Here is an 18228-nt window from a genome sequence, read left to right as displayed (position 1 = left end):
TTAAAGTGAAAACAAATGGCAGTTTTCCACAGTTGCTTGACTTCATTATCTTTGGATTTTCTATCTATGCCTACCATGAGATTCCTTTAATAGCTTCTGGAAGGATCTGTATTCTAGGAAAAATATATGTTCCCTTCACATTGTATGCCATGCTTTTGATCTTGCTGCTGAAATTATAGAAGTACTCATGAAGTTATATAAAAACAAAACAGTTAAAACGAAGGAAGAACAGCTATAGCCTAATGCTAAAATAAAAACCACATTCATATAAGACTAATATTTTTGCTAGTATAGAAACTAGCAAAATAACGAACACCTGAGCAAAGAAGAAAAGCTATAAAATGGAAAAGCACTCTCCTTGAATAACGGCTTGCCCCTATACTACAGATGGGAAAACTGGGGCGCGTAGAGAGCTTAATTGATTTCCCTAGTGTCACCCTATAAATCATTGATGTGACAAGGCCTAAAGCTGATTCTCTCTGAGAGCGGGGCAGCAAACTCTTTACCTGACTCTCTTCAATAAACAGATTCTGAAAGCATGTTCTCTTCCATGCAATAATTTATACTTGATGCATGAGAAGCCTGAAGTATGAGCAGATAATGCTATTTGATCTGTATTTTGCAAAAAGCCCTTCCAGATACTCTGTTCTACTTGATCCGCTTCTTTCATAAACAGATTTTCTGTTACTGACTTCTTTCCTCGTTCAATCTCCTTTCTCTTTGTGTAAATGAAATGGCATATCCTCTCTCCCAGGTTCTGCATTTATTTCATGCTCTCTTGAGTTTGGATCATATAACTCATCTCAGCCTCTCTGAGAGGCTAACCTCTTCTTCACTGAAGCTGGGTCATGAATAATTTCCTAGAAAGTGAGGCATTACCTCTTCTTCAACCCTGGAGCAGAGGGAATATCAACTGTGAGCAATTATTACCAATAGCAACCATCTAAATAGGGAAACCTGTGAGTTAGGCCCTTTCTTAGCAATGGGCTCTTTATATGACAGAGTAGATTACATGACTTACCAGGGCCCCTCATCTTCCTTGCCTCTTTATGAAGTCCTTGTTTTCTTTTAATCAGTCCCATTTTTTAATGTCATTCATAAATATTGTACTTCAGCGGTCAGGCTTCTGTTGTGTGAGGATTGCAAGGTACTAACAGTCATGAGCCTTTATATTTCCTGCCTTGCCATCTGGCCTTGATAAAAGGAAACAGACCTGGGACCATTCTAGGTTTCTAGAATGAATTTTTGGTTTGGGGGCATTTTCTTTGCCCATCAGATCACTTGTGGCACATGCTCTGGCTTATCGTACCGCATTATAGCTTAAAGGAATTTATTTGGAAAAATGTTGGACAAATTTATTAAATGGTCAGAATTTTTATGACAAAGTTAAAAAATGTATTTTCAAAGTCCTTCAAATACAAATGGGGCTAGTTATCTCATACTACCTGAAGAAATTCTGTCCTTTATTAAATAGAACAAGTAAAACGGAAAATATTTCCTTTATCAGAAGCACTCTTCAGAGATTAAGTTTAACAGTATTCCTCAAAAAATATAGCAAAAGCTCTACTCTTTCTGCTGGCTTTCAAGTATGATGGAACATAGCAAAATTCACTATATAAAATGGCAGGGCTTTTTTGGAAGACTTGTCTGTAACCTGCTTTAATTTATGATCTTGAAAACTAAAAAGCAATCTAATATGCCCAACTTCATGTTGACTTAATGATGAAGCTACTGATATTCACAGTTAAGATGTTGTAGAGTTTCTCTTTGTTCAGACAAAAATTGTTATGCCATGACTTCTTCAGACAAGGAGACTCTTTTCATGTAATAATAGGTTTTGAACCAAATATATTAACAGTTGCTGGGTATCTATTTTATGATTTATACTCACCTAGAATTCTATATGCTATGCAATAACATGTACTATGTAATACATTTAAATAACAATGCAGCAAACAGGAGAGCTAGGGAAAAATGTAATCCTGCCCTAATTGCATGAAATGGATTAAAGTTCCAAAACACTAACCTGCACTGTGGTAGTAGGCAACAACTGCTTTCACAGGTTTGTTGCTATGGTTTCTAAAGTATGGCATGGTTTCTTCTCACCACCTCGCCACAGAAATCCTGTCCCATGCTATGACAGCCTCTTGCTGTAGGCCCCCAGCCTAGCTCGCTGAAAACAGTCTGGAATCAGCACAGCCTCATTTCCTCTCCCATCAGATAGGCACCAGCCCTGAGTGGTAGAAACAGTGTGAGAATTCTCCGGGTCAATCACGTTGCTTCTGAGAATATTGCAATTTAAGGTCTGTTCTTTGGTCTCCAAAAATGTAAATTTACCATATCCCTAACAACATGGAAATGTGTTGCCGTTGCATCTGAAACTGGCGCTGTTACATGGTTTGCTGAACTAACTGATGGGTGTGATGAGGGCGGTGCCCTTTAATTCTACAAAACTTGTGCGAAGCCTTTGTGTTGCTCAGTTCTGTTACCACCATTTAAATATTATTTAAGTATTTGGAAAAGATTTCTAGTAATTCTCAATTAAATTTGTGCGCAGTTTTCCGTCATGAATCCCTGTCTTTACTGTAATCCTTGTCAAGTTTCTGGAGCTTGAGAAACCTGAGTGAACCCGAGGTATCGTTTTTACCATATTTGCAAGGAAAGATGGTAGGACGAAAGTGCAAATATGCAGAGAGTCACTTTGATGCAGGAGATACTGGTTAAAAGTTTGGTAGCTACAACTGATGAAAATATCTAGTTTTATGTGAAGATATGATGTTTTTTAGTGTGGTGAATTGTGGTGCCATTTCTACCACATCATTTTGGAGAAGGGAACAGTCCTAAATTTTTTTAACCAAGAGCCGCCTTAGTTTTAGGCAGTAAACTTCATTCTCATTTCTTTCTCATTATGGTAATAAAACTCTAGACCCCGTGTTGGTGCTCTTGGCAATCTTTTTTGTTTGTGTAATACAAAGCCTGCATCAACCCAGACCAGTACTGCTGATGAACCCAGCTATAGGTATTGTGCCAAGCACCTTAGTCTTCATAATGGCACGAAACAGTGTAAAATCTAACTACTATTCTGTTCTCCTATCTTTCATACCTGTTTTGTGTATTTACCTCACAGAAAGTAGTTTATGCTCTTCTTGCTGTTTCTGACGTAGAGATAAAACACAAATTATGTAAGTCTGATTTTGATCCAGAATTCTCTTTGGAGAATTTGTAGCTAGCTGTTAAAGTGTAAGAAGGACTAAAAAGACCTAAGCCTGTCTCATTTTGTGCCCCATCTCAGTTGTTTAAAAGGCAATTTTTAGTTAATGACTGGCGTTTTGCCTTTGAAAACTGGCAGCTTATTGTTTTGTTGCCTTTACTGGTGTACAATAGAGAGAGAGGTGTAAAAGGGGAAAGAGGTGTAGATTCTGAAAGTGGAGAACAGTAAGTTTCATTTTTTCTCATGGAGGCATCAGTTTTCCTTCTCCATGTTTGGAGCATCTCAATGTGGATGAAACTGAAACAATGGTTTGTGCTTCCTCTTCCATACATGAAACTGGTTCACAGAGTCCCTTCAGGAGCAGAACAATTTTCAGGGAAAATAAAAAGAACAATTGTCTTAGGCCAGGCATGGTGGAAAAGTGTAATAACGTTGGGCAAATCAGTAAGATGGAGGCAGAAGGAGGAAAGAAGCTAGGAGAAGTCTTGCCATTCTTGAGTTTTTAGACAGTTCTTCTCAAGAGTGGGAATGTTATTTACTTTCATTCCAGTCAAGTATGGGTAAAATAATACTCTGAAAGGTGAAAACTGAAGAGAAAAATGTCAGGGTAGGAAAATAAAATGTTGCATACTACTGACCTTCTGATATTATCCAAATTGATTGAAGGCATCAGCAAAAACAAATGGATGAACTTTTCTCACAAGTATTTCCACATAATTCTGGTACATTCATAAGTCTGGCTTTGAGAACATTAGAATACAGGATTTACAGCAGTTATGGGAATACAACAGTGATTTCTGCCTAGTGTGCCACATTCATTAATACATTTCTCTTAATGAAAGGTGATTTGCTTCCTGTGCCTCTGATTTTATGTTGCATTCTGACTGTGATTAATTGCAGATTACTTACAAAAGGGAATGACCATAAATAGAATTTTGAAATATTTTTCCCTTGGAGCATTGTGGTATTTACATGACACATTCTATTTGTATGTGCAGGCTTTTGTCACAGAGGCTTAAGAAAATTCTTTATTCCTGAGACCCTGTTTTACAGCCATCAACCTCCTTTGTGAATGGTCAGCAAAAATCATAAAGACAGGCAGGATCACTCCTTTCTTGACTGTCCAAGACTGCTGAACAATGTGTAAAACTCCCTCTGAATCCCCATTTTCATATACACTTATATTATCCCTCTTGCCATACCCACAGAGAGGGTTAAAAAGATCTGTCATGCAATTGCTGAACAATCATTATTTTCCTAATACTAATCTGTTAGCAAAGACTTTGCACTGTAAGAAGTTTCAGGCTTGTCTAGGCATTGTATTGTTCAGTGTATATGTCCAAACTGTTTTACTGGTTTTACTGATAATGTAACTGGTACACTTGGTGTGGAACTGGAAACCTACTAGGTGAGAATGTAATAGTCTGATTAGTGATGATATGCACAGAAATGTAGCCAAAATATTTGACATCAGCTGTAATTTTTTTTATTAAAGGAGTTTAAAATTTGACCTTAACATCTGTGTTAGAAACTCTAGCATATTTCTTGTTGACCCATCTCAATAATTAATTTCACTTGCAGTTAAATTGTCCAACTGGTTTCTCTTTTTGTCTCGTTAAAATCCGACTACAGCAAAGTCTGCTTAGTTTGAAAGATTGTAAAAACCCCTAGTGTTCTTCCAGTTTTTCTTACTGCCTGGGCTACGTAAGGACTTTTTTAAAGAGAAGAAGGTTGCACACAGTGGTATAGGTGTTGAAAAGAATTTACAACCTTTAATTTGACATATTTCCATCTAATGTCATGCAAAAGGTAGTGTACTCAGGCATATACAACAGCACACGATTGAGGTTTCTGTGATAACTTTATGCTTAGCCTTGAGAATTGAGTAGGTTATGGAGAAGAAAGAAAAACTAAAAACTTAGTCCATAGTAGTAATGTTTTTCTGTTTTTCTAGAACAGATGTGATTTATCTTAAAATTTTCTTGAACTGATTTCTTTTAACTTCCTTTAATGGATAATAAAGAATTGGTCAGAATTATTATTCTAGTATGCTAATGAAGAGGTGTTTCTTTTACTTACTTTTTTCAGATGCATATGATTGGCATACAGTTTAAAAATAGTAAAATGCATTACAACTAGTTTGACAGTAGTGACTATTATATTCTAAACAACATAAAGTCATACTACATTTATCACTCTTTAATGAATCATTCACTTTGTTCCCTCTGTAAGCCCTTGATGTTATTTGTCATTCAGCACTATGCCACTGGAAGTGTCAGCAGTTCTAGGGTCTTACCTTTCCTTAGATTGAAGTAACCCCCTGAAGTGTGCAATTTTTGATCATGTAGCGTCTACCTTCAAAATAAAATAATATCATTATCCTATCCTCATTAACATTATCAGCTTCTGACGATATTCAGTTGCTTTTTTTAGTAGTCTGTGATTCGTGTATGCAAAAGGAGTTTTATTATTCTTTTGAAAAGAAAACTGATACATATTTATACCTTTTTTTTGAACTCTCTCTGTTAGTGCCACCATTTTGTGTTCTAAGTTAATTACCTTGCAACAAATGTTATGTTACGTATTTTGTGTGTTGTTAAACATATTAACACAGCTTTTAGTGAATTTGGGGGGAGAGTTGGGTTTGGCTTTGCATACCAGGGTCATTTTGGACCTTTGTTTTTTCTGTTTTATCCCATCTGCTCTCCCTTTGTTCTCAGATGAGATGAACAGAGAAGATTGGCCTCACTTGTAGGGTGAGAAGAATTGTAGTGATATTTTGGAGAGAAGCTCAACTTTTTGGAGCAGTCTTTTTGGTGTATTTAATTAAAAAAATATCAGGCTATAGATGCATTCTAGGAGCACCCAGTCTTACTGTGGGGATTCCAGTATCATGTCAGGGAAGACAGTACTGACTGTTAGTGCTGTGTATTAGTGCTGTGTTCATTTTGTCACCTGTGTTCTTCAATCCAGTATTTCCATTTATTCCTAACTTTTTCCTGCTTTATTTTGTCTGTGAGGAAGCAAAGTGCGGTTCTGCCTGCAATTTACTGGAGTGACGCTTACGTTGGGGCCTTTTGTTATTACTGGCAATTCTCTCCAACAGCTGGGGATGCTGAACACAGTGTTAGGTCAGTCTGTGCTACATCAGCACCCTTCTGACAGAGCCACTGGTGAGCAGTTTTATTTCCGTAGTGTAGACAAGACTTTAGTCTGAATAAACAGTTTGGTATTGCAAGTTCCTAAAGCAATTTCTGGAGGAGTTATTTGATAGGGTATTTACCAAGATGATTTATAAATTCTCATATAACTGATACTTGTCTAGGCTTATGCAGCTGTTAAAAGAGATCACTGAAACAGGAATTGCATATTGTTGCCTTAGCAACTGCCACTTCATATTGTGCTTAAATCACTTGGAAATATGCAGTGTATCTTAAGGCATTGCTTCCAACAGAAACACCCAATCTTAAGTAATTTTAAATAATTTCACAGAAGAAGTATAAAGCATGGCCTTCCCTAACAAAGACCAAGCATGGGTTTAAGCTTGGTCACCTCACTTCATCACAGGCTTAGCTTGTTAGGAAAAAAAAAACAATAAAATTTTAAGAACCTAAATATTTGTTTACTCGTTACACCATAATCTATCTGATTGCCAAATTGACTGGAAGGTGAAAATATTTTTAAAATATTCTCCTAAATGCCATCCTCCATTCTAAAAGATCAGCATTGATAGTATGGTTTCCCATATTTATATTTTAAATGTCAAGTTTCCTTAGGGGAAGACTCTTTGTCTAGTTTTTTGTTTTGTTTGTGAAATATTTTGGGTATGAAAGGAAGACCTTAAACATATTTTACCTTCTCAGATGTTTCTTGTTCCTATTTTGAGCTGATCTTTTCGTTTGGACTTTTTCTGTAGGTATTTGCAACAGTTTTATGGGGATTGTAAGATCATCTGAAAAAACAAGGGGAGAGGCTTTTGCCAGAATTACATTAAGGCAGTTGCTTGAGGGCTCATGCTATGTGATAGTTTCAAATACCAGTTCTGCGTAGAGTATTTTATATTACTGTAGCAACTTCCCCATCTTTGTGGTCACTACTCTGTGTAATAATCAGAATTGGATTTTGCATGTGTGGAAACAGCATTTCAGAGACCACAAGAAAACAGACAGAGTGCCTTAGCAACGTTGTGCTGGATCCAGAATAAAACCAGATTCTGACATCTCATCCTTTTACTGCTTAAGCCCAGGTTTACAACAGAAAGATCCAAATGAGAGAGACTACTTTTGGGGTGAAATATATCTCCCATTTCGGAAAACTTATTTTCCTTTTATAATATTGTACACAGTCAATGAAATTTAGAACGGTAGTATGACAGAGTTGTCAAAATACTGCTTTTATTACCCCTTTTCTAGGCAATGAAAAGAAGAGACAAGCAAAATGCAAACTTACAGAATTTAAAAGGAATCAGATATTTTGAGGACCAGTTGTCATTTTTAGGTCACCGCTCACATCTCTGAATATAATTTTCAGCTGAGCTGCATGGCAGAGTTTGTATGTGCTGGGAGAAGCTACATTTTCACAGCAGGAGACCAAATCAAAATGAAGCAGTCAGATGCAGGTGCACAGTAATAGAAAGGATCTATTTACCCTGAAGCGTGAGCAATGGGCCAAGACAGCAGAAGCAGTCTACTTCTATCTCTCGCCTCCTTCTCTCCCTACCTTTTCCCTCCCCCATAGCTATGCCAACAAATTCATAAGGGGGCCAAAGAGAAGGGGTTCACTTGCTTTTAATGAGCTGCATTGCCTGCTGCTGAAGGCTTGAGACACTTTTTTGTTATGCTGATTGTGTGCTATCAGAACTGGCTGTCTTTTAATTTATATCTAATCCTTCTTTCCTGCTTGCACAGTCTCAAGCTAGCCTGGAAAATGGTTGAAAGAGTTTGTCCTGTGGGCATCTGTTGCCTGTGTCCATTCTGAATTTTGAATGATGCTGTGGAAAGAGCATCGTGTCTGAAGCAAGTGTGCCTAAAACAAAACAAAAAAAAGGCCATTTGCTTAGACATTTTATAAATCAAACATTTCACACAATCCTTTTAAAGTAAAATTTCGGCAGCTTTGTTTAAAGATGGGCAGTTTAATATTCGTGGTTTAACAAAGCTGTATTGGTTGACAGTGAAATGAGACACCTTGATGAAGATTGTCTGCTTTTCACTTGGGATTCTAGAGTTCACTAGTTAAGAGCTAAGTGCTTTCCTGTTTCTGAAGATGACCACCCAGTGCTGTTTCCAAGGCTGCAAAAAAACTGAGCAGTGTAAGTAAGGGAAAAACACTGACTCATAGCAAGTGTGAAATGGTAAAATTTAGCGCATTGGACATAAGTACAAAACAGTCTGATGTGTATAGGGGGACCAGTAACATCCACTGTCAATTAACAAATTTATTTTAAGAGCATCCATAGCTCTGTAATCTATGTAAGAGATTGAGAATTTTGGTTTTGTTGCTGATCAGTGGTGGTGTAGGACTGAGGTAGCAATGTCTAGGTCTGGGAGGAGGAAGCAGGAACATCTGAAACCCATGAGGTGAAATCTGCTGCTTACTCTGCAGCACTGTAGCAGTCAGGTTCTCTGTTCCTTTCCTCAGGTGTAAAATGGACCAGACACATGTTATAAAGATTAATCCGATTAATTATTGTATGAAGTAAAAGATACAGAATTTTAAATATTCATGTCACTGTGTTACTGCATTTCTGTACAGGGTTATGCACTGAACATAACAGAATAAAAAGGAGGCACCTACCCATCTGGAATTGGACAGCAGTTGTAACATAAGCCGTAGTGAAGTGGCAGCTGTCTATGCTGTATGCTGAAAAGTATTTTTATCCTGGCATAAAAGTTGTCATGCTCAGGAGCTGAACTATTTTAATATTACTGTTTTCCAGTCTCCACATTTAAAACCCTAACAACTTTGTAGAAAAGCTCTGAGACAAGTCCATTCTCCCGTACTACCTTCAGAAAGGGATGTATGTATACACCCTAAATTTGGAGGAGCAGTGCTGCATAGCTGAACAAAGCAGTACAAAGGAGAGTTTGAAAAGAGATGTGTTCTGGTGTCATCAAAATGGGACCATTTTTTAAGTTTCTATGAACTTCATCTTTTTTCAGGGAGGTTGTGGTGCACTTAGACTTCTCTGTCAGGAGGAGAAAATACCTACAATGTATAAATAAAAGACTTAGAGAATGCTTAATTATAATTTTCAAGAAATTTGGCTTCTATTTTACAGAAGGATTCACTTGATTCATAAAAAGTAGGTCCTGCAGTTCTTGCCTGCTCTATGGGGAAGAATACATCATCTGCATAATTATTAAAATATATTTAAAATAGTTAGACTGCAACTGAAAAATCAGGAGAGAAGTACACCAAAACTGATGTAGAATGAACACTTTCTAAATTACTTTTGCTTAAACTTTGCTATACTTAGTAAAGTTCAAAGTATGCATGTTTACCAGAAATATTCTGTACATCAGAATAATCTGCTAAAACATACTCACGTGAATTGTGACAGTCTGTATTTTTTATTGCCTGCTTTATGATGTATTTAAATAACAAATACAGGAAAGCAACTTTTTATGTGGCTTCCAAGCTTTGTACTAAGTATGTTCCATAATGATTGGGGTCAGAATCCAAGCCAGCCTTCTTCAACATGAATTGTGAGATGCTCATCAATTCGACTTTGAATTGAATTCAACCTGAAGGAGGCTTTAGCAACTGTCTCTAAATCAATGGAGATGCTACATGTGCAGTGTGTTATCTTCTATGGGAGAAATATAGAAAGACAGTGGTTATTAATTTTTTTTTTTTTTTAGCCAAACAGAGGCTCTTACAAACAAAGCTAACAAAATTCAGATAAAAGAATGAGAAGAAAACAATGAGAAAGATTGTGTGCTACGTGCTCTGGCTGTAATAAGCAATAAATCAAAACTGGTGCAATCATAGTTTTCATTAAGTAAAAAAAAATTAGAGGTATAAATTATCTAAGTAAATTACAGCAGGCCACTGTTGACATTATGTAGCAATATTCTGTCAAAGCATGTAAAAAGGGGACAGTCCTTTACAACCAAACTATCGCAGAGTTTAAAAACCAGTCTTGTGTTTTAGGTGATTCAGTCAGTTTTGGTTTAAAAAAGAAACTTAATTTGACTGCAACCAATAAGGATTTTGGAAATATCTTACTGTTCAATTATTTTATAAAATCAACCAGCTGGAAAAACTGCTTTTCATGATTTCCAGTAAAGGAAAAACTGAGTTAAAGAATTATCATGTCAGAATTTCCTGTAGGATAAATGAAAATGAAATAGAAGTTCCTAAGTGATTTCATTACTGACTCTGAGATTTACAAACTTCCTGGTAACTGTTTCAGTGTAGGAAGTGATATGACCAGCAGCGCTTGTTGCACTGTTTTTGGTGAAAACAAATTCTCTTTGTGTAAATTATATGACCAGTCCACCTTGGGATGGGGGAGGTTGCCAGGCAAGTTTTTTTGCTGTCATTCATAAGAATTTTCATACTGCCATCCATAAAGAAAAAAAAGTAATGCTTCTATAGGAGACCTTTCCAAATTGAGATGTCAGGGCTGAGTTTCCTAAGTTCCAGATGCTTTGGCAGAATTGTAGTTCCCTGAGAGCTGGAACTCGTGTGTACCTGTGGAAGCAGATGAAAGAATAGGAATAAAAATAAGATACTGAACTACTTCTGCTGGTACATGCCTGAAAAAAATCATCAAAGGTTATTATAATTATGACTGTTATTAGATATCGTGTCTGGTTTCTGCATATTTAAATTTTGAGAGAGGTGAAACTTCGGCACTTAGAGATCCCAGGGGAATAATTGCAGAAATGATGACATATTACACTTCTTGAACAAATTTCAATACCAAAACTGCATTCTGCGTACTTACATTTCTTCTTAATTATGCTTGGATGCAGGATAGATAGTCATTTTCTGTCTTACAAATGCATGTAGCCAATTAGTCTTGTAGATCATGAATACTCAATGGCCTAACTCATTAAATGGAATTTTCCTTTTCTGTTGTTATGGCAAAAGAGTCTGCAAATGGCTGAATATTGTATCTTTCTGTGAGTTTGGTCTTGGCCAAGGCTACAAATCCAGTACCTTCATCAAGTGAACAATTACTGGGTTTACCTGCATTCCCTACAGTGTGCCATCTTAGTCTTGTGTGTATTGTAAATTGGTATAGGCTGTTTGGCTCCTCTGCACTTCTGGTGCTCAATTTAAATGCCACAGTTCTGATGCTATGTTAAAAATTTAGTCTTCCTGATTTCCTCCCATTCCCAAGAAATTCTGAGCCCAAAAGCTCAGTCTAACCCTCTGGGACATGGAGACCTGACCTCTTTTGCTCATGGAAGCAAAGATGAGAAAAACTGGCAACGTGTCTCTGAAGAAACCACAATTTATCTCAAATGATCTAACACAGGTGTTCTTTTCTTCTTCCCTCTGATTTTTTTTTTTTTTTTAATAATATGGTTGCCTTTCTTTCATCTGAGAGTATGAAGATAACACATGTAGCTCAGCCTGCCTCACGGGCAGGACTCATAGCGGCAATGATGGCAGAACGTGGTGATAAGAGAGACCCAGGGAACCACAAGACAATTGTGAAATGAGTTACAGGCCCAGTATTGCTTTGAGCCAGTTTTGCTAAGTTTTGGTATCAGTAAATAATGAATGCAATGTGAGGATGTGACTTGGTGATTGGCCTTGGTGCTTTTCAGTGGTAGCATGTTTTCCCAAGGGTGAATGTTGCTTATTTTGTCCTCCTCTTTTTCATAATATCGCATGACATCTGAGACTTTAGCACTTTAGTACTACAGCAGATATTGAGTTGTGATTTTTAAAAGCTATGGTTTCAAATATTATAGAAGTAACACAACCTCTCAGTTTAGGGGAAATCTTATTATTGGAGTAGTTATCTCAAGTGTCTTATTGACATGTTTTGCAAAACTCCTTTGGGTATTTGAACTGAATAACTGTTTTCTTGAAAATAATTTTAAAAAACCGCCTCACTGTTGGTTACACCAAATTTTTACTAAAATTTGAGTATGTTGTATCTGTTGTTATATGTAATTGCTGACTTCCTAGAGAAACATGAATGGAAATTCTAAATGTGCTATAAAATCAATTCTTAAACACCTCTTAAAAGTATGCAAATATATACATCTTTTCTGCTATTCAGATTCTGTTACTGGGTCTGGAAGTCAGGGATTTTACCCCTTCTGCTGTACCCCACACTTGCAGTCCTGAGAATGAACTCTAACTGCCTTGGGGGAAATGAGCTGGGTGCTTACTGTCTCCCTTTCTCTCCAGGGTTTACTTTGGGAATATTTAGATATGTGCACAAGGAAGAGAAGGCAAGAGTTATTCTATGAAGTCTTTCTGTTCAGCAAGTGCAGAATTATATATGTATCATGTGTATATATATATATATATATATATATGCATATATACAGTATATATATACTGTAATGTAGATGTGATATTGCTGTTCTTATTTCTTAATGTTCTATTTTCTGCCATTGACTGTTAGAGAAACTTCTAATCTTATCTTTTACTTTTACTGCTTGTACCTTAAAAAATCAAAACATTATTATCTGATCTGCAAGTTCTTGCTAGTTCACATCAACCTTATGATGGAGGTCTTAAAACTTCTAAGTAACAGCTGCCATTAGGATGTGGTGGAAGTCTTTCAAGGAGGGGGAAGAGTCTTGAATGTAACTTTACTCATAGATATTAAAACTTTGGAGTAAAATGTGAAACCTTTTTGAGTCTCAAAATAGTAATAAAAGCAGTGAGTAAATTTAACTTGCTAGACAGTTGTAATTTGCAGAATGCATTTGTCAAATAGTTTGGAAATAATCCAGGGCACATTTAGATGGAAAAAAATAGAGATGAGCTCAGACTAAAAATGTGAGTTAAATGTCTTCAAGGTTTGTAGAAATTAAGCTATACATTTTCATTACACAACTCAGTAATGGACAAAATCAAAAGGTGCTATGTGGGAGATTTTGAACTTTGGGGAAATTCAGATTTAGTTTCATATCTACTTGGCCCCTAAATGCAAATGATTTGTCTTGGCATCTTTCATTTAACTAAATGTAAAACTGGTGCTTCCCTTAAACTGTGTTGGGGCATTTGGAAGTTGGGAATTTTAAACACAGGGCTTTTTACACCATTTTGCCTTACATAATATCCCTGTGTCTGAGAGTTGTTAAAAACTCTTCTTCTCGAGTCTTTGTAATATGCAGTGTTGGCTCCACTGTAATGGAAATCAGTGTGATCTTGCAAGCACAGCTTGGTGAGATCACCAAAAAGGGATAAAGAGGTGCCCTAGCATTGTAAATAACAAGTGTGGCCTTTAAAGAAAATATACCTTTTGAGTAATTGATTGCACAATTTTTTCATTAGTTGGATGAAGATGTAATGGACTCTGTGCATATCTGCCATTTCTATTTGTTATCATGTTAATAAGTAAAAATCAGTATATATTTCTGAACATGATTTTCATGTTAAACCATTATAGCACCACAGTTCTAGCCCTTAATTTTGACTTTTAACCCTGTCAGTTTTAGACAGTTTAAAGTAGAGCTTTTCCTGTTCCACTTTCTTGCTGACACAGAATTTCCTCAGAGAATTTGATTATTTCTGCTAAGAGCATGTGTTTGTAGTTGCAGTTCTCTTCTCAGCATAATTAATTATTTTTCCTTTCTGAGTCATCTCTCTCATCTTCTATGTTCCAGGTTGGTGAGAGGCAGAGAGTTCTGGTAACAGAAGAATCATTTGACTCCAATTACTACGTTGCTCACAATCCTTTCTATGAGCAGGTACAGTTAAATAAACCAGATAACATCTTTTTGTTTTATCTTTGCTTTCTGATAATCTCAGCAGCACAGTGTGTTACGATACAAAAAAACAAGGAAAGAAATAAGTATTTTCCAGGAAACATGTGACTAACAAGACTTGTTTATGAAATATTTTGTTTCTGTGTTGTAAATATAATTAATCTGAAATTACATTAAGAAATACACAGTGGCTGTTTGAGTATACAGCATGGTTTAAGAAGCTGTTAATTATTGCAGCAATGTTAATTACTGTGACCCCAAAGCATTGTTTTCTGAATAGTTGAGTCATGATAGTTTCCATACATCTTTCTGAAAAGTATTTCAGGCAATGCAATTGGAAAAAAAAAATAATTCTAGCAATAGAAGGGTCAGAAAATTCCTTAGATTACCACTTTGGCATGATATGTTGTATCTCATAGATTCATAGTATGGTTTGGGTTGGAAGGGACCTTGAAGATCATCTAGTTTGAACCCTTCTGTCACGGGCAGGGGTGCCACCCACTAGACCAGGTTGCTCAGAATCCCATCCAACTTGGCCTGGAATACTTTCCAGGCATGAGGTGTCCATAACTTCTCTCTTCTGGGCAACCTGTTCCAGTGCCTCACTACCCTCTTGAGTATAGATTTTCTTCCTACCAACTAATCTAAATCTCTTTTAGTTTAAAATTGTTCCCCCTTGTCCTATCACTATCTGACAGTGTAAAAAGTCACTCTTCCTCTTTTTTATAAGTTCCCTTTTGGTACTAGGAGGCTGCTATAAGGTCTTGGATCATTGTTTACTCCAAGTTGAACAACCCCAGCTCTCTCAGCCTTTTCTCATAAGAGGGGTGCTCCTGCCCTTTGACCGTCTTTGTGGCCCTCCCCTGAAACTGCTCTGTCTTGTGTCCACGTCTTTCTTATCCTGAGGACCCAAGACTCCAGCAGGGTCTCACCAGAGTAGAGGGGCAGAATTGCCAACCTTGACCTTGACGAAGCATGGAACTTTGTGAGATCACACTCCTCTTGATGCAGCCCAGGATACAATTGGCTTTCTGGGCTGCAAGCACACATTGCATGCATTCCTCGTGTTCAGCCTCTCATCCACCAGAACCCCAAGTCCTTCTCGGCAGGGCTGCTCTCAATAAGTTCTTCTCCCAGTCTGTACTCCTGTCTGGGATTGCCAACCCTGGTGCAAGTGCACCTTGCACTTGAACTTGTTGAACCTCATTAGGTTCTTGTGGGTCCACTACTCAAGCTTGTTTAGGCCCTCCTGAATGGCATCCCTTCCTTCTGTTTTTTGTCATTTCCTTCTATGTACTTTCTATAAGGAAATTCTTTCCACACAAAAAGATTGCCTTTCAGCTAGGAAGAAAGTACATCTATTTCACAAAATTATTACTTTTACTCGGAAGCAGATGACTTGCTAAGACCCAAGAAAATTTGCTTTTCTGAATCATTATGATTTTATTCTCATTTTACCTTTGGGTTGTTGTCCGTTTCCTTGCACTGAGCTATCTACAGTTTGCTTTTGCTACCTTTAGGTATTCAATTGTCTGACCTGGAGAGGCTATAGGTGATGGTTGTGCTTACATAGTCACCAATAGTGGTTTCTTCTGGTTTTGGGTTGTGTTACAGCATTTATTTATTTTTGCTTAGTAGTAAGGAACATTACTATTCATGAAATATCTGTTTCTGTTAGATATCTGGTTCAATAATTATTTTTTCCTCACTTTCTCTTTTTTTGATTAATCTCCTTTTTGTTTTTTACATATTTAACTTCTTGTCTAAGTTCTTATGTATCACTGTTCTTTGCTTTTGTAGCTTATCACTCAGATTTGAGAAACACAGTCTTCCATATAGAGATTAAAAAGAAATTGCTTGGGGCTTTTCAGTGTTCAGTGCTTGTTTTATGAAAGCCTAATTAATTAAATGAAAAGCAATATGTACAGGAAAAAAAAGTGTTGATGTTTTATGATGTGTTTGTACAGCACCTAATACAGCTCCTCATTGGGACTGGTAAAAAATACACAAAATGCACATAGTAACATACATGGGGAGTAATTTCAAATTCAATTATGCAAGAAATACTTTTCATTATTAAAATGTAAGTCCTTTCCCTAAAATCCTATGTAGGGTGTGTTTCACAAGGATAATATCCTACTGCTCACCCAGGTAAGTACAAGACTTGGTGCTAGTGACTAAGATTAATAGCAGTAAATTGAATTATACGAAATTGAAAACCACTCTAGAGTCACTAAGTATCATTTTATATATTCTTGGAAGGTGAAGCTCAGAGTCCTGATGTAATGTTCTTTTAACTCAAATAGTTATCAAACCTGTTCTCTCTTCACTAACCTCATCTATATTAAAAGATTTTGCTATTAAAGCCACATCGATAGACCTACACTGACAGACTTCCTGGTAGAGCTGCACCTTACATTTGTGGAGGCTTTGGTAATATAGTTTACATTGAACAGAATAGTCTAAACTGACTAAGGGTACTTCGCCAGATCAACAGTCAAGATGAGGATTTCTGTTGGTGTAACTTTGTTTGTTAGAAATATGGTTGAGGATTTTTCCCCTAACAAATAATGATATCAAAAAAAATGTCTGAGTGTATGTCACGCCTGACTGCTTGGTTGTTTACAGAACCTCCCAGATATTTTCACCTAACGTCTTTCTTTTTCTGATGTCACATTTAAACTTAGTTACTGTCCTTTTGCGTATGGAGACACAAAGATTTACAGCGGTCACAAGCCCAGTGATATACTTAGCTGCCTAATTTTCTTTTGATTTAAATTTTCCCATGATGAATTACATGGGAAGAACTCTGATCTAGTTGTATTGTAACACTGTCCCAGCATTAGGACTCTGGCTTTGTGTTTACTTAGTCTCAGCTTGCTCACCTCTGAAAGGCAAAGATGTCTGCTTTTCTTGTAAGATGCTTAGGAAGTTCAGCAGAATCCTACGATCTGGAAACACTTACAGTCATGAACACCTTGAGCCTTTAGGGAAAAAGATGCTTGGGAAACTACTGGTGGTGATTTCCTCCAAGTAGAACAATCAACAATTGTGATAGGTGAAAATGGAGAGGCATTGTCTGGCAACAAAATGCTCTCCAGATGTGGTTGGCACAAAATTTTTCTCTGAAAATCGTCTGCACAGGTAGTCTAAAAATCAAGTCATTTTAAGGAACTTCAGTTTCAGCATCAAAGAATCAAGATATATTAATGTGATCTTTGAAAAGCTCTCCTCATCTCTAGAGAGGCCACATCTGGAGTGCTGTGTCCAGTTCTGGTCTCCACAGTACAAGTGAGAAAGGGAGCTCCTGGACCGGGTACAGTGGACAATGACAAAGACGATTAAGGGACTGGAGCATCTCTCTTGTGAGGAAAGGCTGAGGGAGTTGGGCCTGTTCAGCCTCGAGAAGAGACAACTGAGAGGACACCTCATCAGTGTATATGAGTATCTGAAGGGAGGGTGCCAAGAAGGCAGAACTAGGCTCTTCTCAACAGTGCCAAGCAATAGGACAAGAGGCAACGGGTAGAAACTGATGCACTGGAAGTTCCACCTGAACACAAGGAAGAACTTTTTTACTGTGTGGGTGGCTGTGCACTGGAACAGATTGCCAAAGAGGTTGTGGAGTCTCCCTCACTGGAGATATTCCAGAAATGTCCTGTGCAGTGTGCTCTAGGATGACCCTGCTTGAGCAGGGAAGTTGGATCAGATGACCCACTGTGGTCCCTTCCAACCTGACCCACTCTGAGATTCTGTGTGTGGATGAGCTTCAAGTACATGTGATTAAATAAATTCCCATGATTCAATTTTTCACTGTAAACACTGTAAAATATTTCACCAAGAAATAAAAAATAATTTCACCAAGGAATTACTCCACTTTTCTTTTTTAACTGCTTGTCTATTTTAGAGCCTTTTTAAAACCTTTTTTACTCCCTTTATTCTTCCAGCAAAAAATATCACTCAAGTATGTTGGGCTCTTTCTTTTGTAAGACACATGAGCTAGGAATATCTGTTATGTGCTGCTTTTTTTATGAAATGGGACTTTCTGATATCATGATTGTGCAAATTCAGAAAAGGATGGCATTAGTTGCTGACCCAAGAAACGCACTC

At 37.1% G+C, this 18228-nt stretch overlaps 1 protein-coding gene across 1 annotated transcript in view; it reads left to right on the top strand.

Moving 5' to 3' along the window:
* The window catches only part of CDKAL1 (CDK5 regulatory subunit associated protein 1 like 1), a 406851-nt gene that overhangs the window by 362345 nt on the left and 26278 nt on the right, over nucleotides 1-18228 (top strand). The window contains exon 14 of the mRNA XM_051799198.1: nucleotides 14020-14103. Coding sequence (XP_051655158.1) covers nucleotides 14020-14103 — 84 coding nt within the window. The remainder of the gene's footprint in view (nucleotides 1-14019; nucleotides 14104-18228) is intronic.

The sequence above is a fragment of the Manacus candei genome, unplaced genomic scaffold, assembly GCF_025592945.1.
Source record: "Manacus candei isolate 608988 ecotype Guabito, Panama unplaced genomic scaffold, ASM2559294v1 h1tg000049l, whole genome shotgun sequence".
In the NCBI taxonomy this organism is placed as follows: Eukaryota; Metazoa; Chordata; class Aves; order Passeriformes; family Pipridae; genus Manacus; species Manacus candei.
This window is presented reverse-complemented; position numbering and strand designations above follow the sequence as displayed.